Source organism: Equus przewalskii, chromosome 32 (genome assembly GCF_037783145.1).
Source record: "Equus przewalskii isolate Varuska chromosome 32, EquPr2, whole genome shotgun sequence".
NCBI lineage: Eukaryota > Metazoa > Chordata > Mammalia > Perissodactyla > Equidae > Equus > Equus przewalskii.
This window is the reverse complement of record NC_091862.1, coordinates 1801684-1826986: the sequence shown is the minus strand read 5'-3', so window position 1 is coordinate 1826986 and position 25303 is coordinate 1801684. Positions and strand designations below refer to the sequence as shown.

Sequence of the window (25303 nt, the reverse complement as noted above, 5' to 3'; positions counted from 1 at the left end):
TGATTTGTGTGTTTAATGAAGTGGAAACCGGCGTAAATGGATCCCTGCTATAGGCAACAAACATGTACTTGAATAATAATAACAAAAAACTCAAGTATCAAAAAGAAATTTATGAAAACCAGAGAGTCTTTAACTGTGTAGACATGTTGGACTGTGAATGACGTGGCTGCCGTAACACAGGACCGCCGTATAGTCCACGCCGAATATTCTTACTGCTTCTCCAGGTCAGAGAAGACATGCCTGGTGCTGCATGCCCTCACCTCGTTATCCCGAAACGCGGTGGGAAGAGTGTTTCGGGCGTGGAGGGCCAAGAGGAGTTAGGGAATGCTGGGTGGGTGTGAGTAAGAGGGGAAAGATGGAGCTGGTAACTAAATGATGTCTTGTGGGTAAAATATATTGTAGAATGTTAAGCTTCATATAAACTCAGTTACTCGTGACCCTGTGCATCCTCTGGACTCCAGCTTACCTGGCTGGGACTCCAGCCCGTCATTCTCCAGCACTGGGACTTTGCAATGTTTCAAGTGCCTCATATGTAGGATATGACAGTTATCTACCTACCTAGAATTTCTGCTTTGAAGATCAAGGAGATAAGAAAGCCCGTGAATCTCTCAGTCTCCTGTAATAATTCAATAGGTCTTAGATACTGCAATTTACAGTAACCATGGTTTACAATCAATATATATAGTAATGTGCTTGCGAGGGTTTCAGTGAGTTCATTAATATCAAGGTACCCCAACTGACTAATTTTCAAATATGAAAACAATTCTTTCCATTACAGAGAAAAATCTGTTATATGCTGTGAGTTCTGTGAAATATGAAAAAATGCACATACTTCTTTTTTTTCAGGTTGTCCTGGTGCCAAAAAGAATGAGTTTCTAACGAGCATTCTGGACGCGCTGTCTACCGACATGGTCCACGCTGTTTCTGATCCCTCTTCCTCGGGGAGGTATGTTGCATTTGACTAAAGAGCAAGGAGCTGGAAGAAGCTCCAGTAATTCAAGGAGCTCTGAAAAGCTAGAAGTCAAAGTCTAGTCGCTAGATCTTCGAGACCTGGTCAGCTCATCTGGACACTCCAGGGCTTACGCGAAAGGAGTCCTCCCCCAAAACATGACGTGGCTCCTGCGCTTAGGGTCCATTTGATTAGCAGATTTTCCCTGTCACTCGATTAAATCACTGCAGAGGTTTCCACAATGGGAAGGGCCCCAGAACATGGGATTTCCTGTGATTCCATCAGGCAGTGATGAGGAGGGTGGGAGGGAAGAGAGAAACAGAAAGGGAACCCCTAGTTCAGATGGCTTTATGCTTTGGGATTGCTTTTAGATCTATTGACTGGATTTTAAATACTTTGAATTAAAATATTCGATTTCAAATTTTCAACATACAATTTACTTCTTGTAAAATACGCACAGCATAACATTTACCATCTACTTTCAAGGGTCAATTCAGTGGCATTAATGAAACTGACGCTGTTGAGAATACGATATCTGAAACCCTGGAAACATTCTCTGAGTGTGTGGTGGGCACACCACGCTTCTGGGTCTGAGGCTTTGAGATTTCACGGCTTCCTCAGAGAGTTCTGTACATTCCTGAAGCTCTTCTCTGTCTTTGCAGCTAAGTGCCAGCATCGTGAGGGCAGCTCCCAGTGTTTAATGGAGATGACGTTTCAGGCATTGGATCCCCCTGAGAATTAGCAATAATTTATCTCTTTATTTTAAAGGGCTTTCTCTCATGGAGAAACTGTCTTTATTTCCTTAGAACATTGACTTTCCTCCTCTGCTGCCCCCGAACCCTTGAGTACCTCATCTCTTCCAGATGCCCTAAAGCTTTATGATCTCCTTAGCTAGAGGGCTCTCCTCTCTTTGTCTCTTTACTCAAGAATGAGATTAGCAAAGACAAAAAAGGAAACAAAAAATGACAATGCCAATGGAAAATTACTATCAGGTAGTAAATTAAACTTGATAAAGCAAAAAACTCAACTGAATTTTAAATTGACATCTTATATTCTTGGAAAGATTGCTTTTATCTGAAAAATCAAAATTGAAAGCAGTCGAGGATTACTATGTGAGAAGCTCCTCTGAAAGTTTGAAAAAAATTCAGTAGCATCAGAGCTCCCTAATTCCTGTCAACTTCCGGTATCTCACTCATTCTCTTCACACTCATGGAACATAGGCTCATCCTCACCAGGGCATGTAGAGACCAACAACCAACGAAGGGAGGATGGGCAAATACTTGAACACGCTGTCTTTCATCTTTCTCTTAGTGAGAAGGCAAAATTTTAACCGCTGGGACAGTTTCAAAGATCTGACTCAAATCCAGGCTTTCTAGAAGAGGTTTTATTTATTTTTATCTTAAAATATCAAACTTTTTTTTAATCCAAGGGCGAATGTCTAGTTACCACTCTAAGGTACATTTCTATTTGCCTCTTTCAGTAGACCTATGGCATAAATGACATGCCAATGAATCACACTTAAAGGAGTAGAGAACCTCGAGATCCCAGTGTTTTGTAGGTGGGCATGGATGTCTGAGCTGACCTATGAAACCCACAGAGCATAGAATTTGGAACAAGGAAGCTTTTGTCCCCAAGGACTTGGCCAATGCCAAGTGCATAATTGGCATGCACAAATTCACTTGTCAATTGCAATTTTGAAGCCAACTTGAAAAACTTTTCCTAAATCCCTTCTTCTAAATTATTTTAGAAAATTGCTCTATTGAATGGCAAATCCATGCAGGCTTAGGCATCAGGACCGTCAAGAATGTTGGCATTGAGGGAGTCACTTTGTAGAGGGACAAGGGCAGCAGAGAGGCAGCTAGGTGGCTGGGTGTTCCTCATGACCTTGTATGTCCTTCCAGGCTTTCAGAACCTGACCCCAGCCACACACTGGAGGAGAGAGTGGTCCACTGGTACTTCAAACTGCTTGATAAAAACTCCAGCGGGGATATCGGCAAAAAGGAGATCAAGCCCTTCAAGAGATTCCTTCGGAAAAAATCCAAACCCAAAAAGTGCGTGAAGAAGTTTGTGGAGTACTGTGACGTGAATAACGACAAATCCATCTCTGTCCAGGAGCTGATGGGGTGCCTGGGCGTGACAAAAGAGGAAGGTAAAGCAAACACCAGGAAGCGTCATAGTAAGAGCCTTTTCTGTTCTTTCACACTGAGCGGTGTGTCAGTCTTGACGCCTGTTTCATTGACTTCTTGAAGTGTAGATGGTCCTTGTGGTCTGAGGGTGAAGGAAAAAAGCAGTGCGCCATTTAATTGTCGGTCATCTGTCCCCAGAAATAAAAATAGACCGTCAGTAACCCAGTGAGAAGGAAATCAGTAAAAGGGGAGATGCTGAGTGTTGTCTGAAGACAAGTCTATTGTTCCAACCGTGGTGGCTGAATTTCCAAACATGTTCTGCCTTCCAAGGTTGGAAGTGCAAATCTGGGAACCGTTGGGAATATCTTGATAACCCTGCATGTGGACTCCAACCAAATACTCATGCCAGTTTATAGGCAATTGAATAACTCCTGTTATCCAAACCAGTGATTTCGATGGTTGAGAAACTGTTTTAGCTGTTTTGCCAGTTGAGTACATTTTTTATGTGGGCCTAGCCTAACTAACCAACTGTTACAGAAAGAGAAAATCCTCCGATAGCTGTATCCCAACTGTTTTCAGCAGGCAACATGCATGGACAAGCCCGCCTGTGGGCCGCAGGTGGATGCTGGAAAAGCCACTTCACTTGGTGGGGGTCTTGGCTTCCTTGATTGTACAATGCGAGTGCTGGAGAGGTTTGCACAGGAATCTCATTGCCCTGTTGTTTTATGATTCTATTTTTCTATTATCAACTTCGGGAACACATTAGAAAAAGAAGACAAGTTTGAGAGTAGAGTCTAGAGCACGAGGATATTGTGTTCTTGATGACCCTCCTCAACTGTGAGACATGGAACGCCATCGGCAGCCCTGATTGTGGGTTTCTGGAAGGTGACTGCACTCTATCTTATGTGTTTCTGTGTCCCAGGACTTGTCTTAGAGTCATTCAACATTGTTCAACTGAACTGGGTGCCAGGCTAGGCTGTGTCATGGTGAAACATTTCTTGCTAATTTCTCTGTGAGAAGTTAATCCTGGAAAAATTAAGCTTTGTTTTGAAGACGTTTGTATAGAGTCTTCGAAGCTAACTGCACTTCTTTTGTCCTGAAAATGTCTGGACTGGAGACCCATGTCAAAATATGGGGCTGCCCCACTTTGCTCACCGTGTAGGGTGATAAGGACACCTCACTGGCTGGGGCAACTCTTCACCTTTGTCCTGCATGTGGGTGTGTCCTTTCTGCTCTTTGTTGGGGGCCAGACTTCGAGATCCGACATTGTGGGAGACATTCTATGCGGTGATGTGGGTGTGCTTCAGGGTGTCTGTAGGAAGATAGGGAGGAGCTACCCTTCCATGAGAGGAAGAGCACAGAAAATGACCGGCCAGTCCAGACCACACACGGACACATGCCGATTCTGACTCCATGCTGTGGAATAGTAACACGACCCAGCTACACAGCCCCAAATGGCTGGGGACCTTCCTTTAACCATCCGGCCTCGACGTTCCATGGCTCCTCTTATTTTCACAGCCACGCAGGTGGTGGGTTTGGCAGGACAGACACAGTCATTGCTTTCACTTATAGACGAGGACACACAAGTGCGCTGTGGGGTTTCCAATGTCCTACAGCTGGGTCCTGGGGATTCCTTCTGAGTCCTCCCCCGACAACAACTGAAGCAGCAAGGACTAGACCATTAGGAATTGTCACTGCCCAGACTGTGCTTTCTGTCGGGCTCCTTAATCCATACCAGACTGCCTCTGCAACCATCTTGGTGGGCAGTAGGATGAAAAACTAAAAATGCCCCTTCCAGGCAACTGCCCCAGGCTCCCACCTCTCCAATCTTCCTTTGTTCAAGGTGCCTGCTCAGGGTCAGTTTCTTGCATCTCCCTTCTGCTGCCATCTGATGCTACCTGTCACTCCTTGGTCCTGGAGAGCTGTCCTCATCTTGTCCCTCGCTTTTCTTTGACTCTGGTCCCCCTAGGGTCCCAGGAAACTAGTGACCCATTGCAATTTTAGGCAGAAGGCCCGGCACTTGGAGCAACTCTCTGGCCTTCAGGGATCAGCATGGAGCGAGTGGAGAGCAGGTGGCCACCAGCCCCCGGCAGCTGGAGGGACAGACGGCTGTGGCTCTCTCCACCCTGTGGCTCTGACAGTTCCACGGGGAGGGAGATGGACATCCACCCCTTAATTTGTTTCAGCTGTTGCCTGATTGGCACGGTGTCACCCTACTGCACCAGCTGCTCAGAGGCTGTGGGTGGCCTTTCTTCCGTTATGGAAACCATCCTCCGAGTTTCTAAAAAAATGCAGTTCTTGTGGTTATAATGAGCAAATTAATTGCAGGCGCAATGCAGCGTAGCATCTGTTCATTTTAAGCTTTTAATTGTCATCCCTTTCTGGACGGCGCAGGCTGGTCTGTTGTTTGCAAGGACTCCTCCTCTTGCCAGTTGTCCGGTGGCCTGAGAAGCACCTGAGTCCCTGAGGAGCCCCAGCCTCATGCTTGGGGGTCATACAGTGGGATGCCCCTCGCTAGCGGCACATTCCTGTCTGCAAATTTCTTAAATTCAGGCAAAGTAAATGTAGATGCTTTGCAGGGGAGGGAGGGCGGACGAGGTCCAGCACTTGGTGGGTTTTCGTAGAGAGCAATTGACCCCAGAGCTGCCATGAGTGTGGGGACTTTTGAAATAGAGCTGAGATCCCCTCAAATAGTGTCAAGATGGATTCTGCTGCAGTCCAGAAATTATCCTGCTAAGGACAGCACCACCCGACCCAACTAGGATTTCCTCCAGAGAAGTGCATGTTCTCCCATCGTTCTCCATGGCACGGTCCATGGTGTAGGCCATCATCTCCAGAAGCATTAGTCATGGAGTTTCTGTGGGTTTGTCTGAACATCAGGACTTGGTGCACTTTGGTACAAGGTAATCCATGCGAATCCCTGCAGGGAACTGAACGCATCAGGAATTGTGCTCTCTCGCTGGCTTGTGAAGATGTTCTGAGCTTCAGCACAATGTACAGATCAGCAAAAGACAGACATAAACATATCACTCACGGTCCATTACAGGACTTCTGATTCGGTGGGGAATGGAGTCCTTGGTCGTGTTCTGGACTTGCCTTGTTTTTAGGGTGATATTAATCTTTCATTCATGCAACAAAAATGTTGAGTATCTACTGTGAATTAAGGGATGGAGATAGGAGCCAAGTCTCTGAGGTTTCACGGTTTTTAGGGAAGAAAGGAAAGTACTATAATGCAATGTAGGAAAGGAATGGTGGTTTGTGCAAATTGCTGTTTGTGTATTGAGGAGAGGGACCAAGCTCTGAGGGGTCCAGGAAGCATGTCCGCAGGTGTGATATCTGAGTACAGGTTCGGCAGCCAACAGGGAGGAAGAGAAACACTCCAGATATTGTGACAAGTATTGAAGACACTGTGGTGCCTCAGTCCTCTTGGGCATCTCAACATGAAAGTTTCAACAGCGCTGGGTCGGAGACAGCGGCCTGAGCTTTAACTGCATGACATCCCAGAGGACAGTCTCATTTGGAGGAGCCCATATAACCATAAGAAAGAGCTTCTTCTCAAGGATCCCATAAGTAGCTCCACTGAGGTTGCCTTGTGTGGAAAGAACAATAAAGGAAGTTGTCTTCCTGGAAATGCTGATGATTCTTGTTCTGCTCTGGGGAGGGGCCACCATAGATTTCAAAAAGTTTTTCCATCACCTTGAGGCACCAGGAGCTGAAATGAAGCCAGCACCTCCAGGGTCACATTCCTGGCCACCTACCCTTGGTGTTAACTGGAAATAATCTCAAAATCCCACCACTCTGTAAACACCAGCATTGGCTCTCTGAGTTGGTTCAAGTGGCTTAGTTGATTATATGTCTTATTGTTTTAAAACACAATACATTAATAGAAATGTGAAGTATACTAAGGACAACAGACCCGGAGGCAACTGGCGTTGAGAAGATTGTTCATTACGCACAGTTCTCAAGAGGAGGGGTCTCAGCATCCCAGGCAGGGCCACACGGAGAAGCACCAGGGTTGGTCAGGAGGTAGAGGAAGCTGGGGAAACATGAGCAATAGCCTCTGTTGTGGTTTCCAGGGAAGGAAACAGCTAGGCAGGGTCATCAGGATTAGAACTGGCTAATTTGAATAACTTCAGCAGGCTGTGGGGTGGAGGGTCTGCCCCTAGTTGGCTGGGACCTGGCCCTGGGCTGATTAGGGCGGGTGAACAGTGGTCCAGAGTGTGAGAGCCCCATAGAGGAGGTGGTTGGACTGTGGGCTCTGCATTGGTTGGTTTGTATTTAAAAAACACATTCCTGGGTGAGTTTTTACTATCTCCAGGGTTGGGCTAAATCTGGGAGAGACAGTCTCTCCAAGACCAACAAAGCCCCAGATGTCAAAGCATCAAATACAGAAAATAAAAACATACTTGATGTATCTACTCTCAAGAGAACTGGCCCATTGAGTGGACTCAGACAGAATAATACAGGCTCTTTCTTGGACAAGTTGAATTCCTCAGACAATTATGCTGGAGGCCTTTTGGCAATCTCCCGTACACAAATGTCGTGAAAAACAGAGCCTGATGTGTCTCAGTTATATTGTCTTATTTGCAACCAAGAAGATAACATATGATTCCCCACCCCACAAAAAAAGCTAAAATTTGGTAAAAGAAGCAATTTGCTCAAAAATGAGCAGTGGGGATTTAGATCCATGATTACTTGATTTTGCAACCCTTTCATTTTCCTTGCAGAAGTTTCCTAAGTTTTTTCTTACTATTTTTTAAAATTTTATTATCGCTTATTTTTTCCTACCCCATGTAGCTTGAAATAGTGAGAAGTCAGAAAAACCTTCCTATTCAGGAGGGGTTAGTTGGGACATTCTAAATATCCAATCCATTACTCTTTTTTTTTTTTTCTGCTTTATCTCCCCAAACCCCCCCTGTACACAGTTGTATATCCTAGTTGCATGTCCTTCCAGTTGTGGGATGTGGGACGCCACCTCAACGTGGCCTGACGAGCGGCACCATGTCCGTGCCCAGGATCCGAACCTTGGGCCGCTGCAGTGGAGCACGCAAACTTAACCACTCGGCCACGGAGGCTGCCCCCCATTACTCTTTTTTTTCTTTAGTTTTGCTCACTTTTCACCAATATATTATTTTATTCTAAAAAATATGAGAACTCAAATAAAGAACATAAATAACATATGACCCTTTATTCTTAGACATAATAAGACTTAGATCCGCATCTTTCCAAAAATATTTCTATGCATATATACACACTTTCACATATACGTGCTACAACTTTTCCCTACAAAGTGGGATCATAACATGTATACTTTCTAAACTACTCACACTTATTTTAAGCAATTACACAGATTTTGCATTTAAATGATTGCAACTAACACATTTTATTGGAAAGCTTGTTTGGCTCTAAATTTTCACTATTCCCCAAAACACAGGAAAGAAGTAATTATCTGAAAATGATTGAGAAATGATAAAGCCAAGAAAGGAAATATTTCTGAAGAATTCGGGAAAAAATTCGTAAGAGATTACATCATGCCCTCAGGATTCTCCAAAATGACCATTACACAGAAACTCAGCAATTAGGAAACATGCATTTTTGACCAAATCATCTTTTTCAACCAAATTGCCATGCTAGCTATGTTTCTTTCAGTCCTGTTGCCTCACAGTCAGAACGTTGTTTGCGGGTCACCTGGAAGCAATCAGTGTCACTTGATAGCCATGATGTAAATCCTTCCCACCATTCCTGACCTAACGTTATGTTAGGTGATTGTTAAATACAGTCCTTTTCTCTCTTTTACACTTCACAGGAAAGTATTTTATTGGTGTGGCGTTGCTTCATATTTATTTCCATAATGTACATTATGCTCCATTAAAATTAATTAACACGATAATTTTCCTGTGCTTATGCTTATGTATTTTAAATAGCGTTTTCCCTACTGTAGCTTGAATGGAATATTCCATCAGATGACATTAATGAAATTTATATTCTTTGCATCTATACAGCAAGGTTTTTCTTTTCTTACACTTAAGAATATTAATTTTTTCTTACAGTAACTTACCTTTAATCTGTGGCTACCTCTAATTAACAGGAAGATCAACACTTACCATATAAGAAACAAAAAAAAAACACCCACCTGGCAATAGTTGAATGGCTAAATTGGTTTAGAATAGATTCAAAGTATTGCTCTGATATTCTTTAAATTCGAACCAATGACCCAAAAGCCTACTTTTTCTCTAACGTAGTCATTTCAGGCAAAGCAGAGTGGAGAATGGCAGCAATTATCTCAACACTTAGACCATTAAAACCTACAATTGAAAAAAACAGTTGATTTAGCTACCTTTTATTTAGTATTTTTGAAATTTACTGAACACATTCGCGCTTCGACTTTTCAAGCTGTCTTTCTGTTTGCTTTTATAGAGCGAGAGAAGATAGAGTTTGGAAACAGAATAATTTGACTCTTTACTCAGAATTTGTGTTAGCGAGTAGGTAGAAATCAACCATTAGTCGAGGCATTTGGGATGAAGAATGCTGCCCTCCATCTATGGATTTGTTCAAAAGCTATTATCGAGTGCTCCCTGTTCTAAACAGTGGCAAATGACAGTAAATAAAACAGAAAAATTCACGCCCTTTTAGAGCTTACTTTTGATGTGGAAGCAATAAATAAGATAAATAAAAAAATCGTAGTTTAATGGGTGATGGGTTCTAAGGAAGTGTAGGGGTGAGGGAGAGGAGGGCTGGAATTTTAGATGGAGGGGTGGGGCAGGAGAGGCATCTTCTCGAGGTGAGGAAGTCGAGACTCGAAGGAGGCACAGGAGGGAGCCAAGGAGATGCTGAGTGGGGAGCAGCCTGCCAAGGGGACAGTAGGACACTGAGGGAGGTACCCAGTGATGCCCGGGAGTGGCGAGATGTCAGGATGTCTGGGAGGAGGGAGCAGGTTGGGAAAGGCGAGGAAGTCAGAGTGCACGCAGCCCTGAGGTTGTCAAGGAGAGTTCGCTCCGAACAAGAGGCTCAAGGTTTGAGCAGGAATGATGTGTTCTGACTCATCTGAAAAGGACACGCACGTGGTTGCTGAGCTGATGTACATTACGGATGTGAGGTGCTGAAGCAAGGAGCGTGGTGAGAGATAACTGCAGGGTCCATGCGAGAAAGGATGAAGGTGGGGGCCAGGGTGGAGCAGTGGTGGGAAGTGTTTGGACTCTGGATAGATTTTGAAGGTAAAGCCAAAGGATTGCTGGCAGATCAGATGGGGGATATAGGAGAATCCAGGAGTGATGGGTGACCCTGGTCTTTTGCCCGGGGCAGCTCAAGCGTTGTGAAGACTGGAGAGGAAGTGGCTTTGAGGGGAAGATTAGGAGTCCAGTTTGGCTCTGTGTCCTCTGACTTGCCTCCTAAAAACCAAATGGGGATAATGCAATTGCATCTTGGAATCTAGATTGAGGAAAGAGGTCCAAACTGGAGGTTCTGGAGACACATACCGTGGGGGTAGTCAGGAAATCGATATTATTTAAAACCGCGAGGCTAGCTGGGACCACCAGTGAGGGGTTGTGGATGGGAAGGACAGAGGCCTGAATCCGCTGAGGATGGTGGTTTTCACCGGGCAAGGAGGTAAGGAAGAGCTAGCTGGGAAGACCCAGGGGAGGCTGCTGGAAGGCAAGAGGAAAACCAGGAGTATGGAAGGTCATCCTAGAAGCCAGTGAGCAAGGGAGGAGTGACCGCTGTCAGGTGCAGAGGGATGCCCCCGGGATGCAGGAAAGAGCAGGCAGTGGGGACCCTATCGGAGCAGTTTCCATGGAGGGTGGGGAGGAAGCACCATGTGGGAGGAAGGAAGCAGGGATGCTGGTGGCAATGTCTGAGCATCCTGCCCTGCCCTCCACCATATGCCATGTGCCGAAGCCACAGGACCAACAGTACATCTCGCATCTCTCTTGAGATTCACCTCTTCCTGAGCATTTGGGAAAAACTATTTGGAAGCAAACACGTTAATTTCTCATGATTTAAATATAAAGAATTTCAAAGAACAGGCCAACACTATTCCAAGACTCCCAGCGACGTGAAGCCACTGTCTCCCAGGGAGAGTTTGAGAAACACGGGGAAGAAAGGGCCCCACGGTTAATGGACATCCCTCTGGTATCTTGGTAAAACAAATCAGCCTTCTAAAGTCAGCTAGAGCATTTGTGTTGTTAGGGAATGTTTCCATCGTGACTTTATAATCTGCTACTCGTAATCGATGCCTGATACCTGTGTGTTTTCTCACGTAAACAAGTTTCTAAGGTGATGACACTTTCCTGAGATGCTATTTGTCCCTTCCTGAAAAAACTACATTGAGCCTGTCACTAAAGGAAGACTATTTGGTTTTTAATAATCTCTCTCTCTCTTTTTTTTCCTGTTAGCCCCCAGAGGCAATCCTGAAAGCACTTCCAATAGACAGGTGAGTATGTCTCTGGTTTAGTGTTCCGAATTTGCTGGTTTAATCGCAGGCAATAGACATGCGGGGTTCTGTAGATTTGGAAAATAAAGTACCATCCAGGAAAAGAAGTGAATCAGGAGAGAATGTATCGTGTTTGCACCCCTGGGAGGCCGGAAAGAGCCTTGCAAGATTCTATCAGAAATCACCCATCGGTTTGCTGAATCCTCAACTGAAAGATTTTGCTTTGCTTTTTGTGTGTGTGTGTGTGCTATTTATTTTATTATTTTTAGAAAAATTTCCCAGTCCCCTTGTTTTGTGGAAATGGTTGTTTTAAGCAATTCTCTGGGATTTGGTATTTTTTCCTTACCTCTTGTGGAGGAGATAGCAGAGAAAGGAGACCCTCTTGGCCTCCAAGTGAATATGCTCTTTTCATCTAAGGATCCCAATAGACAAATGTTCGGCTCCAAAAGAAGTTCCCAGTTTCCTGCTGGGTGTTTATAGACGGATTTCTGTGTTTCTGAGTCTGTATCTCCACACGTGTAGTTAGAGGAGACCATTGTGTTAACTCTCTCCAGCATCCCAGGCCACAACCTATCCAAAGACTATTTTCCAGAAGATAAACGTGAGCAGGTTAATCTCTCCCTCCCTCAAAGCCGGGGCAAAATCCTCCTGGTTTTTTTTTTTTTTTTTTTTTTTGGTGAGGAAGATTCACCCTGAGCTAACATCTGTGCCAATCTTGCTTTACTCATTGTACGTGAGATGCTTCCACAGTGTGGCTGATGAGCAGAGTAGGTCCATGCTGGGGATCTGAACCCTCAAATCTGGGCTGCTGAAGCAGAGCACGCGGTACTTTAACTACTGGGCTGGTCCTCAAACCCTCCTTTCTTCAATTTATTATTTACTTTGGCTTCACCTGTTAGATGTCAGGTCGACATTTCCTGAGGGCAGCCCCTGTATTTGTTGTGGGTTTTCAGTGGAGACCTCCAACGCACACCTTGGATGTAATTTAAAACTGTTTCATTAGGAAAGATGTGCGATACGGTCTTCTTTGTTTAGCAAATGTTTATGGTTTTAACTTCTTAAATCCCACCGCAAATCACTTGCACTTTAGAGCAGGGCTGGTCTGAAAGCAATTACCCTCGCTGAGCGCCAGAGGGTTGTTTTCATTAGACGGGATGATGATTGGCGCACGTGTGCTGCACTCAATCTTAAATAAACTCAGTTCAAAACAGGAGCCTCACTCTTCAGCTTTTTCCCGGAAAAAGAAACTAAATCAGTTTCTCCGGCTCTCTTGACGGTGTCTGAATGGAGAAACTGGCGTCCATGCCGTGATTTCAGTGGCTGTCACTGCAAACTATGGTCCTGGAGGAGGTCCTAATGTGTACGCCAGCTGGGGCTTGCACGTGATGCAATAATGGAAGACCATAAATATTTCTTTGAAGAATAAAATAGTACCAAGCATCAAAATCTTTCACTATATGAATAAGCACAGATGAGAAATATTAAACGAAGGGAAGATAAGAGGATGCACAAAACTCACATTTAATAAAAAAGGGAACTGCCTTGGGAGTAGCCCGGTGGTGCAGTGGTGAAGTTTGCACATTCTGCTTTGGTGGCTGGGGGTTCCCGGGTTCACATCCCAGGTGCGGATGTGGCACTGCTTGGCAAGCCGTGCTGTGGCAGGTGTCCCACATATAAAGTAGAGGAAGATGGGCATGGATGTTAGCTCAGGGCCAGTCTTCCTTAGCAAAAAAAGAGGAGGATTGGCAGCAGATGTTAGCTAAAGGCTATTTTTCCTCAAAAAGAAAAAAGTGAGCCATCTTCCTTGGTCTCTTCTCTACTTTCCATCGCGATTCAGAAGAGATCAGAGCCGCACTATCAAGCTGGTGTTGATGTAGTTACGTTAGTCCCATCGTCTCCTCCAACAGTTCTCACTAGCTTTAGTAACCGGTGAAATAGATTGATGGCTCATCTTTCTCCATAACTTATTAAAACCAAACTTCTGATTAGCTCAGTGCAGGAGACACATTTTCCTCTCTTCTCACCACCTGCTCATATATTTATCGGGCGAATAAAAGTCAACCCAGAAACTCCCTAAATGTTAAAATTTGATTATTTAAAATAGTGAAACAGAAGCAGGAAGCAACTTACACTGGTCAGAACTGGTACACTTGGAAAAATAAATCTAGAAGATTGCATATTGCTTTTCATGTTCATTCTAAATTATTTTTAAGTGGCTGCAGGGTGCAAAATTCCAGTGTTTTAGTAAACTAACTTTTCAGGTTGCATTTCTTCTTAGAGAGGTAAAGAGTCGTTGGAAAGGATGAAAAGAAAAATTTAAAAATAGCAAGTATGCCTTTATCAACTTTGAAGCATAAATGAGATCACGAGAACTATGTTTGTATAATAAATCTAAAGTGATAGGAGATTCTGCAGAACATTTAATGTATTTCATCTACTCACAATATATGAAGTGACTGCGAGTTTTCTCAACCAATACATTTTTCCCGATATTTTAGGTTATTTGGAGGGAGGAAAGTACTAGAAGTTAAGAATGTTTTCATTGCTTTTGATTTATCCTCACACCCCAGATGATCACCCTAACGCTAGTTCTTTTCACATCTCTTTTAAAATATTGCTTTTCTTCTTCTTGTTACCAGATAGGCTGGTTTCATTCCTAGATGGCGAGCCTTAGTCTTCAGACATGCGAGATGCCAACTTCGCAATATAATATCTCTTTTTTCTTGTCTTTTTTTTTCAGCCAAGGAAGCAAGGATAAGTGGCTCCCGCATCGGAGGCGGTTCCTAGACACGTGGGAGACTCCCTCCCCAAAAAAGCAATTAAAAAACAAAACCAAAAACACATAGTATTTGCACTTTGTACTTTAAATGTAAATTCACTTTGTAGAAACGAGATATTTAAACAGACTGCTTTAATCTGTGAAAATGGAAGGGCTGGCTTCAGAAAATTAATCACATACAATGTATGTGTCTTCTTTTGACCTTCAAAATCTGTCCTTGGTGGAGATGTATCTTGAAAGGATTTAAGCTTCATTTCCTCATCCTACACGTGTTAACATAGAAACCTTAACCCGGGGCACTTTGGTTCCAATCCTCTGCTTTTTTTTCCTGACCATGCAGTCACCTCTTGTCACACCAAGTCTGCTTCCTTTGGAATCTACTGTACTTGCAGTGTTGCTGAATTTGTGTGGGAAGCTTTCTGAGCCCATAGACGTTAGTAATCTACAGCTGTCTGCATCACGCAGTTAACCAGTGCATGGATTTGTTTGTTTCTTGGATTTTCTGTTAGTTTGTTTTGCTTTCCAGAGATCTCGCTCACGCATTGAGTTACGCAACCACTAAAGCCATCCTTACAGCTAGTGCCTTGGTAGAAAAGACTATTTTTCAAACTATCTTTGATGTGCCTGCTTTCCCGTTTCAAGCTTCTGTTTGAACTTTTCCTTGAGCTCACATTAATCGTGCAGGAAGATGCTAGAGAATTGTACCTGCTGTCCTGAGGCAGCGTCAAGGGGCTCGTTGTTCAGAAAAGTAAATTTAATCATGGCCTGGCCAAGCCAGCTAGACACACTTGTCTGCTCTGTTTTTCCTCTTACACCTGGCCGTTACCTGTCCTGCTGTGGTCCACCTGGGGCCCACTGGAAGGTAAAATTATTACCTGAACAAATTAGGAACAGTCTCCCTAAAAAAGCCACGGCTGGGATAAGCTGTGGCCCGCATGTTGGTGTCGGCAGTCAGGGAGAGTGGCTCCAGCTCCCGTGTTTTCTCTTCACTCTTTTCCGAATGCCTCCAGGCACAGGACTTGCCAATGGGAAATTCATCTGAGTGGTACTTGTGAGAGAAGGTCAGGAACTGAATGCCCACGCTGTGAGCCACAGAACCGGCTCGATGTGCAACCAGCTGACACTCTCAGAGCTGGACCCAGACACCAGCGAGAGCCCACTGGCTCTGCCGAGCCATTTGGAGGACGGTCCCAGAGCTGTGTGTGGCGACTTGTGATGCTATCTCAGCTCCGACTTTTGGTTGGAAAAAGAAATCTTCATGGCCCCAAATCCCCAGCACGTGTCATGTAAAATGATCTCTGTGAAAAGGCATGAAGACATTTTACGAGGCTTCTTACTTATTTAAACTGTGCGAAAGTAAACACCGAATCTTGGGAGCCGCGGAACCAGCTCAAGGGTGTGTCACCATTGTTTAAAAAACAGTTATGATGCTGAACTTATTGGATAATCTTTTATATTTCTGAACTTTGAATTTAATCATTTTTCTTAGATTAAAATAAAATATGCTATCAAAACCGTGCTTAGTGCTTTCTTTCCAGCGAAGTACAGAGTTTTATAAGTGCTTAATTTTAAGGGTGTCTACCATCAGAGAGGCAAGGCAATAATGTTCTGGGTCAGAATGAATTTGAGTCCTGACTCTGCCGCTTTTGGCTCTGTGACTTTGGACAAGTTGCTTCACCTTTTAGTGCTTCCGATTCCTGCTCTGGAAAACAAGGATGATGGTGGTATGCAGATCTAGGGTGAAGATTATACGAGTTAATATACGTCAAGTGCTTAGGGCCTGGCACAAAGGGCTTAGTATTTGCCCTTATTACATGAAACAGTCATTCACTGACTAATTAATAACTGTGAATACTTCTCATGGTACCAGATGCTATGGCAGACTATAGAGGAAACAAAAGAGGTTCTTGTTTTGATTAAAGCTAATTCTATCCACTAAGTCACACAACTAGAAACCGTAGGTATGCCACTTCTCTTTTCCTCGGCCCCAATCTCCATACCCAGCCTCCTGTCCTTGGTTAGGCCCTCATTATATTTTGCTAGGACCATTGCAATAGCTTCTTAATCGGTCAGGCTTCCTCCGGGATCTTCTACTGTCTTCTCGTAAATCCCCTCCTGCACAATTTTTTCTTTACTCAGAAAGCAGTGATCTTTGTAAAACTCGATCTTGGCATTCACTTGTGCAGTAAAGATGCTACTGGAAATGGCGTTAGGAGAAAGGCAGCTGTCTGGAAACACTCCCATAGAGAGTGAGGCTTGGACTGGGTTCTGGAGCAGGTAGGAGAGGACAAGGTGTCAAGGAGGCTGAAAGAGCTGGAACAAAGGCAGGGGAGCAGGAGGGGCAGGGCGGAGGCGGCGAGGCAGGGAGCCAATGTGCCTGGGCTGCAGCACAGGTGTTTCTTATTGAAAGTATTAAGATTTGAAATCTAAAGGAGAAATTTGTTTCCCTTACGTACCTGGTGCAGCTGTTTTTAGTGATAGATGCCTCCCTCCCCGAACTCTCCTCCTCCCCCCTTCATATTTAAAAAGGCTCTCCTTCATCCTTGTCAAAAATCTCCAAGCTGGAGATCTTTTAAAAGTATACTGACCAACTCATAAATCATGCCTGTGAACGTCACACCTGGAATTTTTTTTAAGTTAGCAAGATGAAAAGTGTCGGCTTTTTTGGAATCAAGGTACAGAAATGACTGACATAATCATAACCTGCCAAGGAGACAAAAAAGTCATGAAAACAATAAAGCTACTGCAGAAAGAAAGTAAGAATGTAGTCAGGGGCATGTGATGATGATGAGAGAAATGGTGGTGAAGATGATGATGATGGCAATGGTGATGGTGCTGATGGGGATGATGGGGATGATGGGGATGATGGTGGTAGGGATGTTGATGATAGCAATGGTGATGGTGATGATGATGACGCTGATGGTTGTAGTGATGATGGTGATGATGCTAATGGTGGTGATGAGGATGGTGGTGGTGATAATGATGATGGTGATGATGGTTTTCTCCCTAATCACACCACACTACTATAGACAAAAATTTGAAAAGCATTTTTGACTAATTAGATGTTTAGCCATTTTTAGGATTTCTTCATTCTAAAAAGTTGTTTTAGCCATCTTTTACTGCAATGCTCTGAACAAGCTACCCCAAAACTTCATGGCTTAAAATAACCCTTGTCATTTCTCGTTCATGCTCTTTGCATCAGCTGGGGTTGGCCAGTCTTGTCTTGGTTCAGCTTGACTTGCCTCGGTGCCTCAGCTGGGCACAGGTCTGCTCCAGCCCCTCATCCCGCTGGGACTAGTATGCCATCAGGGCGTGTTCTCCACATGGCTATGACTGAAGCACAGGGTGACAGGCCTAATTTCACATGCACATTTCAAGCCTCAGCAGCTGACCTGTCTGCTCACATCTACTGACCAGAGCCCATCACTTGGTTCAGAGCGAGTCACGGGGTGGGGAGAGGCATGCGCCTCCCTGAGGCCATGGCAGGCTGTGGATACAGAATGCTACTTACAGTAAGGAGGACTCACCCTCTGAAGTGCAATCTAGCACACAAGTGCACACTGAACCTCCTGCTCCCGAAGCTCCATCTTTAGCTCCATCACAGCTTGAATGGGTAGGAAGAGGATACTGGTCAGTGTGCAGCATTGGATGTAGAGGAAGCAAGAACGACATGGTAAAAATCAAATGGAACTTGGGCTTCACCATTTATCAACAGTGTGACCTGCTTGGTAGAAAACAGGCATTCAGTTGATGGCATTATGAACTCAAGTGTGTGTATCGGGACTGTTTCGTATCAAGTGGTTCTGAATCTTCCTCTTACAAGTGTGTAGAGGACAGGGAAACGGGGATCCCGAACCCTGAACGATATATATCAGGCTAAACACTGCAGGTCTTTACCTACAGAAGGAAACCCTCCGAAGATGGAAGTAAAGAATTTGACTCAGACCTCTTTATCATTGGGAATTGACTTGATTTATAAGAAACAGAAAGTAGAAAACCAAGTCAGAGCTACTTAACTAGCAGACAGACAGAAATCAGACAGTTTCTGGTGGATGCAGTCAGCAGCACTGGCGTCCATCTCCCAGGCTCCTCGGGAGCCATTCTGCCATCTTTAGAGTGAGGCTTTCTCCTGTGCACTGCCCACAGGGCTCACGCATCTTCATGCACGCCACCAGACACGATGGAGGGCGAAGGCAAAAGCACGTGCCAGCTGAATGTGGCACTTTGTATGTTTTTTAGCTTTGCTGAGCCCCATCTAATAGACGTCTGCTAAATTTCGTTGGCCACTGACATCCGTAGCTTCAGAGTTTTCTCTGGACATTTGCCACCCAGGATGAAACTGGGAGACCTGTGGGTAAGGCAGAGGAGCGGGTGGGTCCTGGGCAGGCAGCAATGTCTGCACACATGTTCTCTGATACTTAATGGTACATTCATAAGGATTTTTATTCCATCTTATAGATTTGATGTGAAATAGATGCCTTTTCTGCCTATTTCCTGTGGACACCTAAATACCCAATACTGGTAAAGTGGACAAGTTAATTCAGTTCATGCGAGTTTCACGGCAGAAAGGTTTTTATCCATCTTATTATTCATTTTTAACTTCAGGACAAATATTTGATTTCGTTAAGTTAAAGTTGAAATTCGGCTCAGTAAAGAGATTGTTTCTCTGTTGAAAAAGATGGAATTTTTATATTCCCTGCCAGCCTGCTTCTAGATCCCTTTCCAATCTTCTGTGGCTACTGTAGTTATGAGGAGAGGTGCCTTCTCGCTGCTTCTAAAGATCTTGTGAGTGTGCCCAGGGGTAAGGCTGTGAAGGGTTTAGTTTAAATCTACATATTCATGATTCTCTGAGTTCAGAAGAGCTAAGTTTTATTATTAAAATATGTCATCCTTTTTACTTTTTCATCTAAGAAAATGGTCTTTCTAATTGGTAAATAATTTTATTAGCTAAGCCCTGTTATAACAAAAGAAACATATTTCTAAAACTAAGATAAAATAAGTAATTTAAATGTGTTTCAACATGGAGTTAGAATTTGGTTTGATAGTTCGTTTTAAAAAAAAAATGAAAAGAAATAGCAATCATGACCCGTTAGTCTTGCTTTAATCAGAGCAGGGCAGGTGTCTCCTGGCTTGTCGTCTGAACAAGGACCGCCTTCCCTCCGCTCCGACGTTGCATGTAAGCCATTTCTGCAGACGGCGACTTCTGGACTTCCTGACCACCGTGGATGACATACTCGCTGAGCCGTAAATCAAATGCCTTCTCCAGTTTGGGAAAGAGGAATGAAACAAAGGCAGAACGTATCAATTCTGATACTCAAACTCGTAATGAAAGGCAATTCTTGCGGGCAGCCCCACTACACCGTTGCCTGATTCGGAGCAGACAGGAAGCCCCGCGCCTTGGGGTTACAATGCTTCTTCCTCAACATTCTCACTGGTATTTCACCAGCTCCTTGAAGTGGAGCCTGTAGCTTAAACATTTTCTACCCCCTTAGCATGTAATCCTCCCGTGAAAGAGGCACTCAAAAACTTCTCTTCGACTGGATGGATGAAAACGATCCCATTATCCTATGATCATTTTAAAGAATAAATAGGTTTTATTGCAAGAGAATGTCCTCCACTTCCTCTCTTTCTCTCTAGATTTACTTACAGTTATTTTTGCCTTTCCCGCATATATTTGCTTGGAAACTGTGTCTATTAAATGAAATATGGAGAGATAAATTATATCCTGTCATTAATTGCCATTGTCAAGACATGTGCCAGAGAAAGGAAAGGCATAGTAACAGAAGAGAGTTGGGAACTTGAGCGAGGAAGCTTTGCGGAGAGCCGCCACGCTCGTAGCACAGCAAGAAGTAGAGGATGACTTCTCGCTGGGAGTCGCAGCTCCTCACACGTAGATGGTTCTTGCATTGTCTCAGATTCCACATGTGGTGACATTATTGTGACATCCGGAACAGTTCTCCACATTTGTCAGTCCTTTCGAGTATCCTCTCCCCCAAATTTTGAACAGTTTCACCTTCCCCCCCCAACTAAAACCAATCATTTCTAGAACTTGCTGTTTTCATTTTTTGTTTTTATCTCAATTGTTTGCAATATGGAGCTGAGTTGTATTTCACTATGGATGCATCAGGAATCTGTTGAGAATGGCTTCACCTGTACATTTTTTTTTTTTTTGAGGAAGATTAGCCCTAAGCTAATATCTGCTGCCAATCCTCCTCTTTTTGCTGAGGAGGACTGGCACTGAGCTAACATCCGTGCCTGCCTTCCTCTGCTTTATATTTGGGACGTATGCCACAGCATGGCTTGCCAAGCAGGGGGTAGGTCCGAGCCTGGGATCTGCACTGGTGAATTCTGGGCCACCGAAGTGGAGCACGAGAGCTTAACCGCTATGCCACTGGGCTGGTCCCCTTCACTTAGAAGTTTTGATATGAATACATCTATTCATTATTTCTTCCTTTAAGTTTGAGAATCCACATTCTCAAACTTAAAGGACATACTCAAATACAGGATATACTTGTAGATACCATAGAATTTTTAATAAACACCAATTATGCCATTAAATTAGATCATGATGGCCACCATTCCCAAAATCTCGGATTCACCAAGAATTGTCTGTATTTCACAGTTCACATCAAATAAAGACCTCCTTCATGCTTACACTAATATATTCCCCCCTCAATATGTTTATTTTCATTGTCTTCAGTTATATCCTAGTTAATAAAACTCTTTTCTTTTGATGTTTCTACTTTTCATATTCTTGCTGTTACATAGAAATGCCATTTAATAAATTTGCAGCAGGCATGCTATTTCTCATGGTTTTTAGTCTTTCATGCCTGAAAAAAAGTAGAACTTATCTTTTTGTTAAATGCTAAACACACACACGTTTTCCAGAGCTTGCTTCTTTGGAGAATGAGGCATGGAGGCTGTGTTCCATCTTGCTGATGAAATGCACATTGACTATTAAAAGTAAAATCATTCATGGAAATAAAACCTGGAAGGGAAGACCTTTTAACAATCCCAGCTGGTTACCTTTAGGGTGCTGAAAAGCCCCATACGTTAATATCCCCTGGCAGGGAGCCCAAAGTGTCCTTATTTGATTATGCATTGGACGCATTTTCAATCAAGTGAGGCATGTCCCATTTGGAGGTTTTTGATTCTGAGACCGACTCACATGTGCCGATGCAAGGTGGACCCCTGGGCGCCTCTCCTGGTTACGCTTCCAAGGGCTTGCTGCCAGTGTTCCGGTGAGTGTACAAAGGATGTTGGGTATACTTCTGCCCTGTCTTTCTCTTTTGCAGTCATAAAATTTTCTTCTTTGACACACTTCAAGTAGAGTGATACGGCGCATACTAGGAATCCATTCATGTTTGTTGAATGCTGATGAATGAACGATACAATTTTCAAAAAGAAGCTAGGAGATGTTGTGCTGTATCCTTCCTGTGGGCTGATGGCTGACTTGCGATGAGGGAGTGTTCAACCCTGAGATGTGCTCAATTAGTTTGTGACCTTGGGCAGGTTAGCTGGGTTTTCTGAATTTCTGTTTCCTCCCTGGAAAATGAGAACCTTAATGTCTGTCTCATAGGATTACAGATAACCAAGTTCCAGTGGAAGGGTTAGTATTGTCCTTGCTTCTTAACGCCTCTACCATCCCACTACTCCATCCTCCTTGTAGGAAAACCCCTGAGGATCGCACTATCTAGTTCTAGCTCTGTCTTCCTCAATGGGATGCCAACATCTTCCTGGTCACTTCCTCCCTTTTCTGGACCGTTTTTGCACGTGGCTCACAGTTTCCCTCTCCACTGAATGCTTGTGTCCTTCCTGGCTATTTCTGCTGTGAAATTTTTCTACTCAACTTTAGCCATCCTTTCCCTAAGACACACGGAGACTTTGCCATCCCTACAGACAGCTCACATCCAAAATCCTAAATCCATGCGTCCCACTTTCACAGCTTCCATTCCTTCCAAGTGGAAGAAACCTTGGAAATGATCCTTCAATCCCACAAAACTATCCTACTCATGATCCGTCCAGCTCCATCCTATGTGACTGTCACTTGCCACCTTGACCTCTCTCCCTACTTGGGGTAGAGTCTATGTGGTTTGTTATTAGAATTGCCCCTTTGTAGACGTCCTCTATTCTTTTATAGCATTCTCTGTGACTTTTGTCAGGCAAAGTGCCAACCCTGAGTGAACCCAGATATCTTTCTCCTCTACCCTCACACCCAAGCAGTGGAGTATTGCTGGAGAAAAATTACAAAGTCATGCCAGTTGACGTCATTGTCTGATGATACTGGATTGTTTTGTCTTCACTCCAGCTCTCTTTTTCTCCAGGATGATCTCACACCTTTATCTGGGCCCACCATCCCTTCCCTCCACCTTTCCTTCCTCTTTTCAGATTCCCAGCACCCATCTTCTTCTTTCTAGGCTGCAGGTGGGGTCCCCTCCTCATCTCCGTCACGCAGATCTCTGGGAGCACATCGTTCCCCTCCATTCTCCCAGTTCAGTGGAGAGGGTCCACCTTTTCCTCTTCCTTAGTAGGGATGCCCTTTCACACACTCTAAATCCCTTCCCTCCCTCTCACCTGGCACTGTTGGCGTTCCATGGTTCCTTCCTCCTCCGATGGCGGTGTCCTCCTCTCGTTCCTGGTACCTGACTAGTCTGTTCTGAGGTCTCAACTGAAAATAAAGCCTTTCTTGAACCCTTATCCTCCTCCTTTTCAGGGCATAAGGCTCTAAAACCCTCAGAGCCTGGTCCTGAGAAAGTCCTCATAAACAGAAATCCCGGCTCAGATGCAGGATGTGGTCAATCAGGTTGCACAAGCTGAGAATGAGAGCAGGACAAGGAGGATAGCAGGTTGTGTGGCCGGGGAGTCCTTTCTGGCCTGAGACCTGGCTCACTGACCCCAGCCGGTGTCAGGGATTGTTTCTGGGTCCTTCCAGCATCTCCCTCCAGACCCGGTGGATTTCCCTTTTCTATCTCCCTGGCCTCCACGTGGGAAGCAGAATGGAACCACCTTCTCAGGTGAACCTTCACTTATGGTGCTCAGTGCAATGTGAGATTAGCCCTGGCTGGTGGCTCTGAGTTTTATTTCTACCAACTGTGAGCAGAGTCCAGACCTCCTCAGGCCTGAGCCCAAGAAAGAAGCCTCACGCACTATGTCAGTAAGTCTCGTGGCTTCCAATTCCAAAACCAGGTATCTTTAATTATACAAATACTGCCATCATGACTGAGCCATTCCAGTCCAGCCCATCACGCCAACTCTGGGCCATGACGTCCTTATGCCCTCCCACGTGCCCTCCTGTCATTCGCCATCCATCTCCTGTGGAGCCACTATGCATTGTTGAAATCCATCAGGTCTTACTTAAGTGTCACCTCCTCAAGGAGGTGCTGTTTTCTAGCCACTTGGGTCATCTCTGCCTGTATCATGGGTCAGTCAAGAAGGGGAGAGATTCTTCCTCTGTTGCTGACGAGAGTTCCCAGCTCCAGAGTCAGAGGCTGGCATGTTGTAGGCACTCAGTGAGCATTTTTTGGTTGTATGGATGCTTGTGTGCTTGGTTGGGTAGTTGGATGGGTGAGCACAGTGCCTAGTGTAACCTACACGTTCACTAAATGGGAGTTACAGTAAGAAAAGTCATTACTATGACAGAATCTTGTTTTCTTGTCCACTTGGTTCCCTCACCCTGGAACAAACAACTCTTTTCCCTTACACAGAAAACTCATGTCTCCCATACATACCAATAGAATCTCGCTCTTAATTTCTGCAGCTCACATGTGGCAGTCTGACAATTTAACCCCCCTTGTCATCATTTAATTATTCCCATTCTCCATTCTGTCTAGTTCCTTTTCAAGTATCATTATATTATCACAAAGGAAATGGACAAATAAAAACTAAACAGAAAACACAGACCCTGTTCTTTATTGTTTTTATTCACAACACTCTGACACCAAGTGCATGGGTTTTCCCCCCAAACCAACAAATTCTCCAGCTCTCTGGAGACCAATAGGGTGTCCTACAGTTCAGTTCAGTCCTGATACCACTTGGAGTTAGCGGAGACCCCACAGGGTAAGGGCTTAGTCCCACAAGGCTGCCCCCACCCCCACCTTCAGACACCAATCGCAAGTCCCAGGTTGTCACCTGTACTTCTGATGGGCTACAAATCAGGGGATCCCATGCCTCCCTCCTCAGCTTCTGCAATGCACTAGGATGGCTCAGAGTACTCAGGAAAGTACTTTACCTAGAACCACTTGTTTATTATAGAGCATACAACTCAGCAACAGCTGGATGGAAGAGATGCCCCGGGCAGGTATGGGCAAGGGACACATGGAGCAGGTCCCCTTCCCAGCACCTAGATGTGTTCACCAAGCTGGAAGCTCTCCAAATCCCATAGTTCAGGGGCTTTTATGGAGTCTTCATCACATAGGCATGACTCATTATTATCTCAGTCTCCAGCCTGTCTATTCCCCCACAACAAGGCCAGGAACGGGCTGAAAGTTTCCAGCTTCTAATCAAAGTTTGCTCTTTCTGGCCACCAACCCCCATCTTGAAGTTATTTGGGAACCTGACAAGAGTCATCTTGTTTGAACAAAAGATGCTGCAATCATTCACGAAATTCCAAGGGTTTCAGGAGCTCTGTGCCAGGAACCAGGGATGGAGACCAAATATATAGCTCTTATTACATCACAGTATCACATCTATACCCTTGAAACTATTATAAGGGTCCCAATGGAGACCCTTCTCTGACTCTTGGCCTCCATTTCCATTATACTCAGGAACACAAAATGCACTAAGTATTCCAGATGATTTTGAGATACATTTTCTGTGGGATGGTTCACACTGACCGAACCCAGAAGACTGAGGGCAGGACCTAGCGATGCCCAGTGCTGGACCTCCTGGGGCAGCTGCTGTGGTCACACACATGGCACAAAACACTTGCTTTCTAATTCTTCAGGTCCTGGACCAGCTGTATGGAAAATTAAGAAGGAAAAATAAATACGAACTTTTCCTGCAAGGAGCTTGTAAACTGGCGC

At 44.4% G+C, this 25303-nt stretch overlaps 1 protein-coding gene across 4 annotated transcripts in view; it reads left to right on the top strand.

Annotated features, from left to right (window-relative positions):
• The window catches only part of SMOC2 (SPARC related modular calcium binding 2), a 172582-nt gene extending 156786 nt beyond the window's left edge, over positions 1-15796 (top strand). For 2 of the 4 annotated variants that reach the window (XM_008513310.2, XM_008513478.2), the window contains exons 10-13: positions 847-946; positions 2851-3125; positions 11466-11503; positions 14244-15796. In XM_008513310.2, coding sequence (XP_008511532.2) covers positions 847-946; positions 2851-3125; positions 11466-11503; positions 14244-14261 — 431 coding nt within the window. In that variant the 3' untranslated portion in view covers positions 14262-15796. The remainder of the gene's footprint in view (positions 1-846; positions 947-2850; positions 3126-11465; positions 11504-14243) is intronic. The other 2 variants (XM_008513548.2, XM_008513383.2) reach the window with 1 other exon arrangement.
• The last annotated feature ends 9507 nt before the right edge of the window (positions 15797-25303 follow it).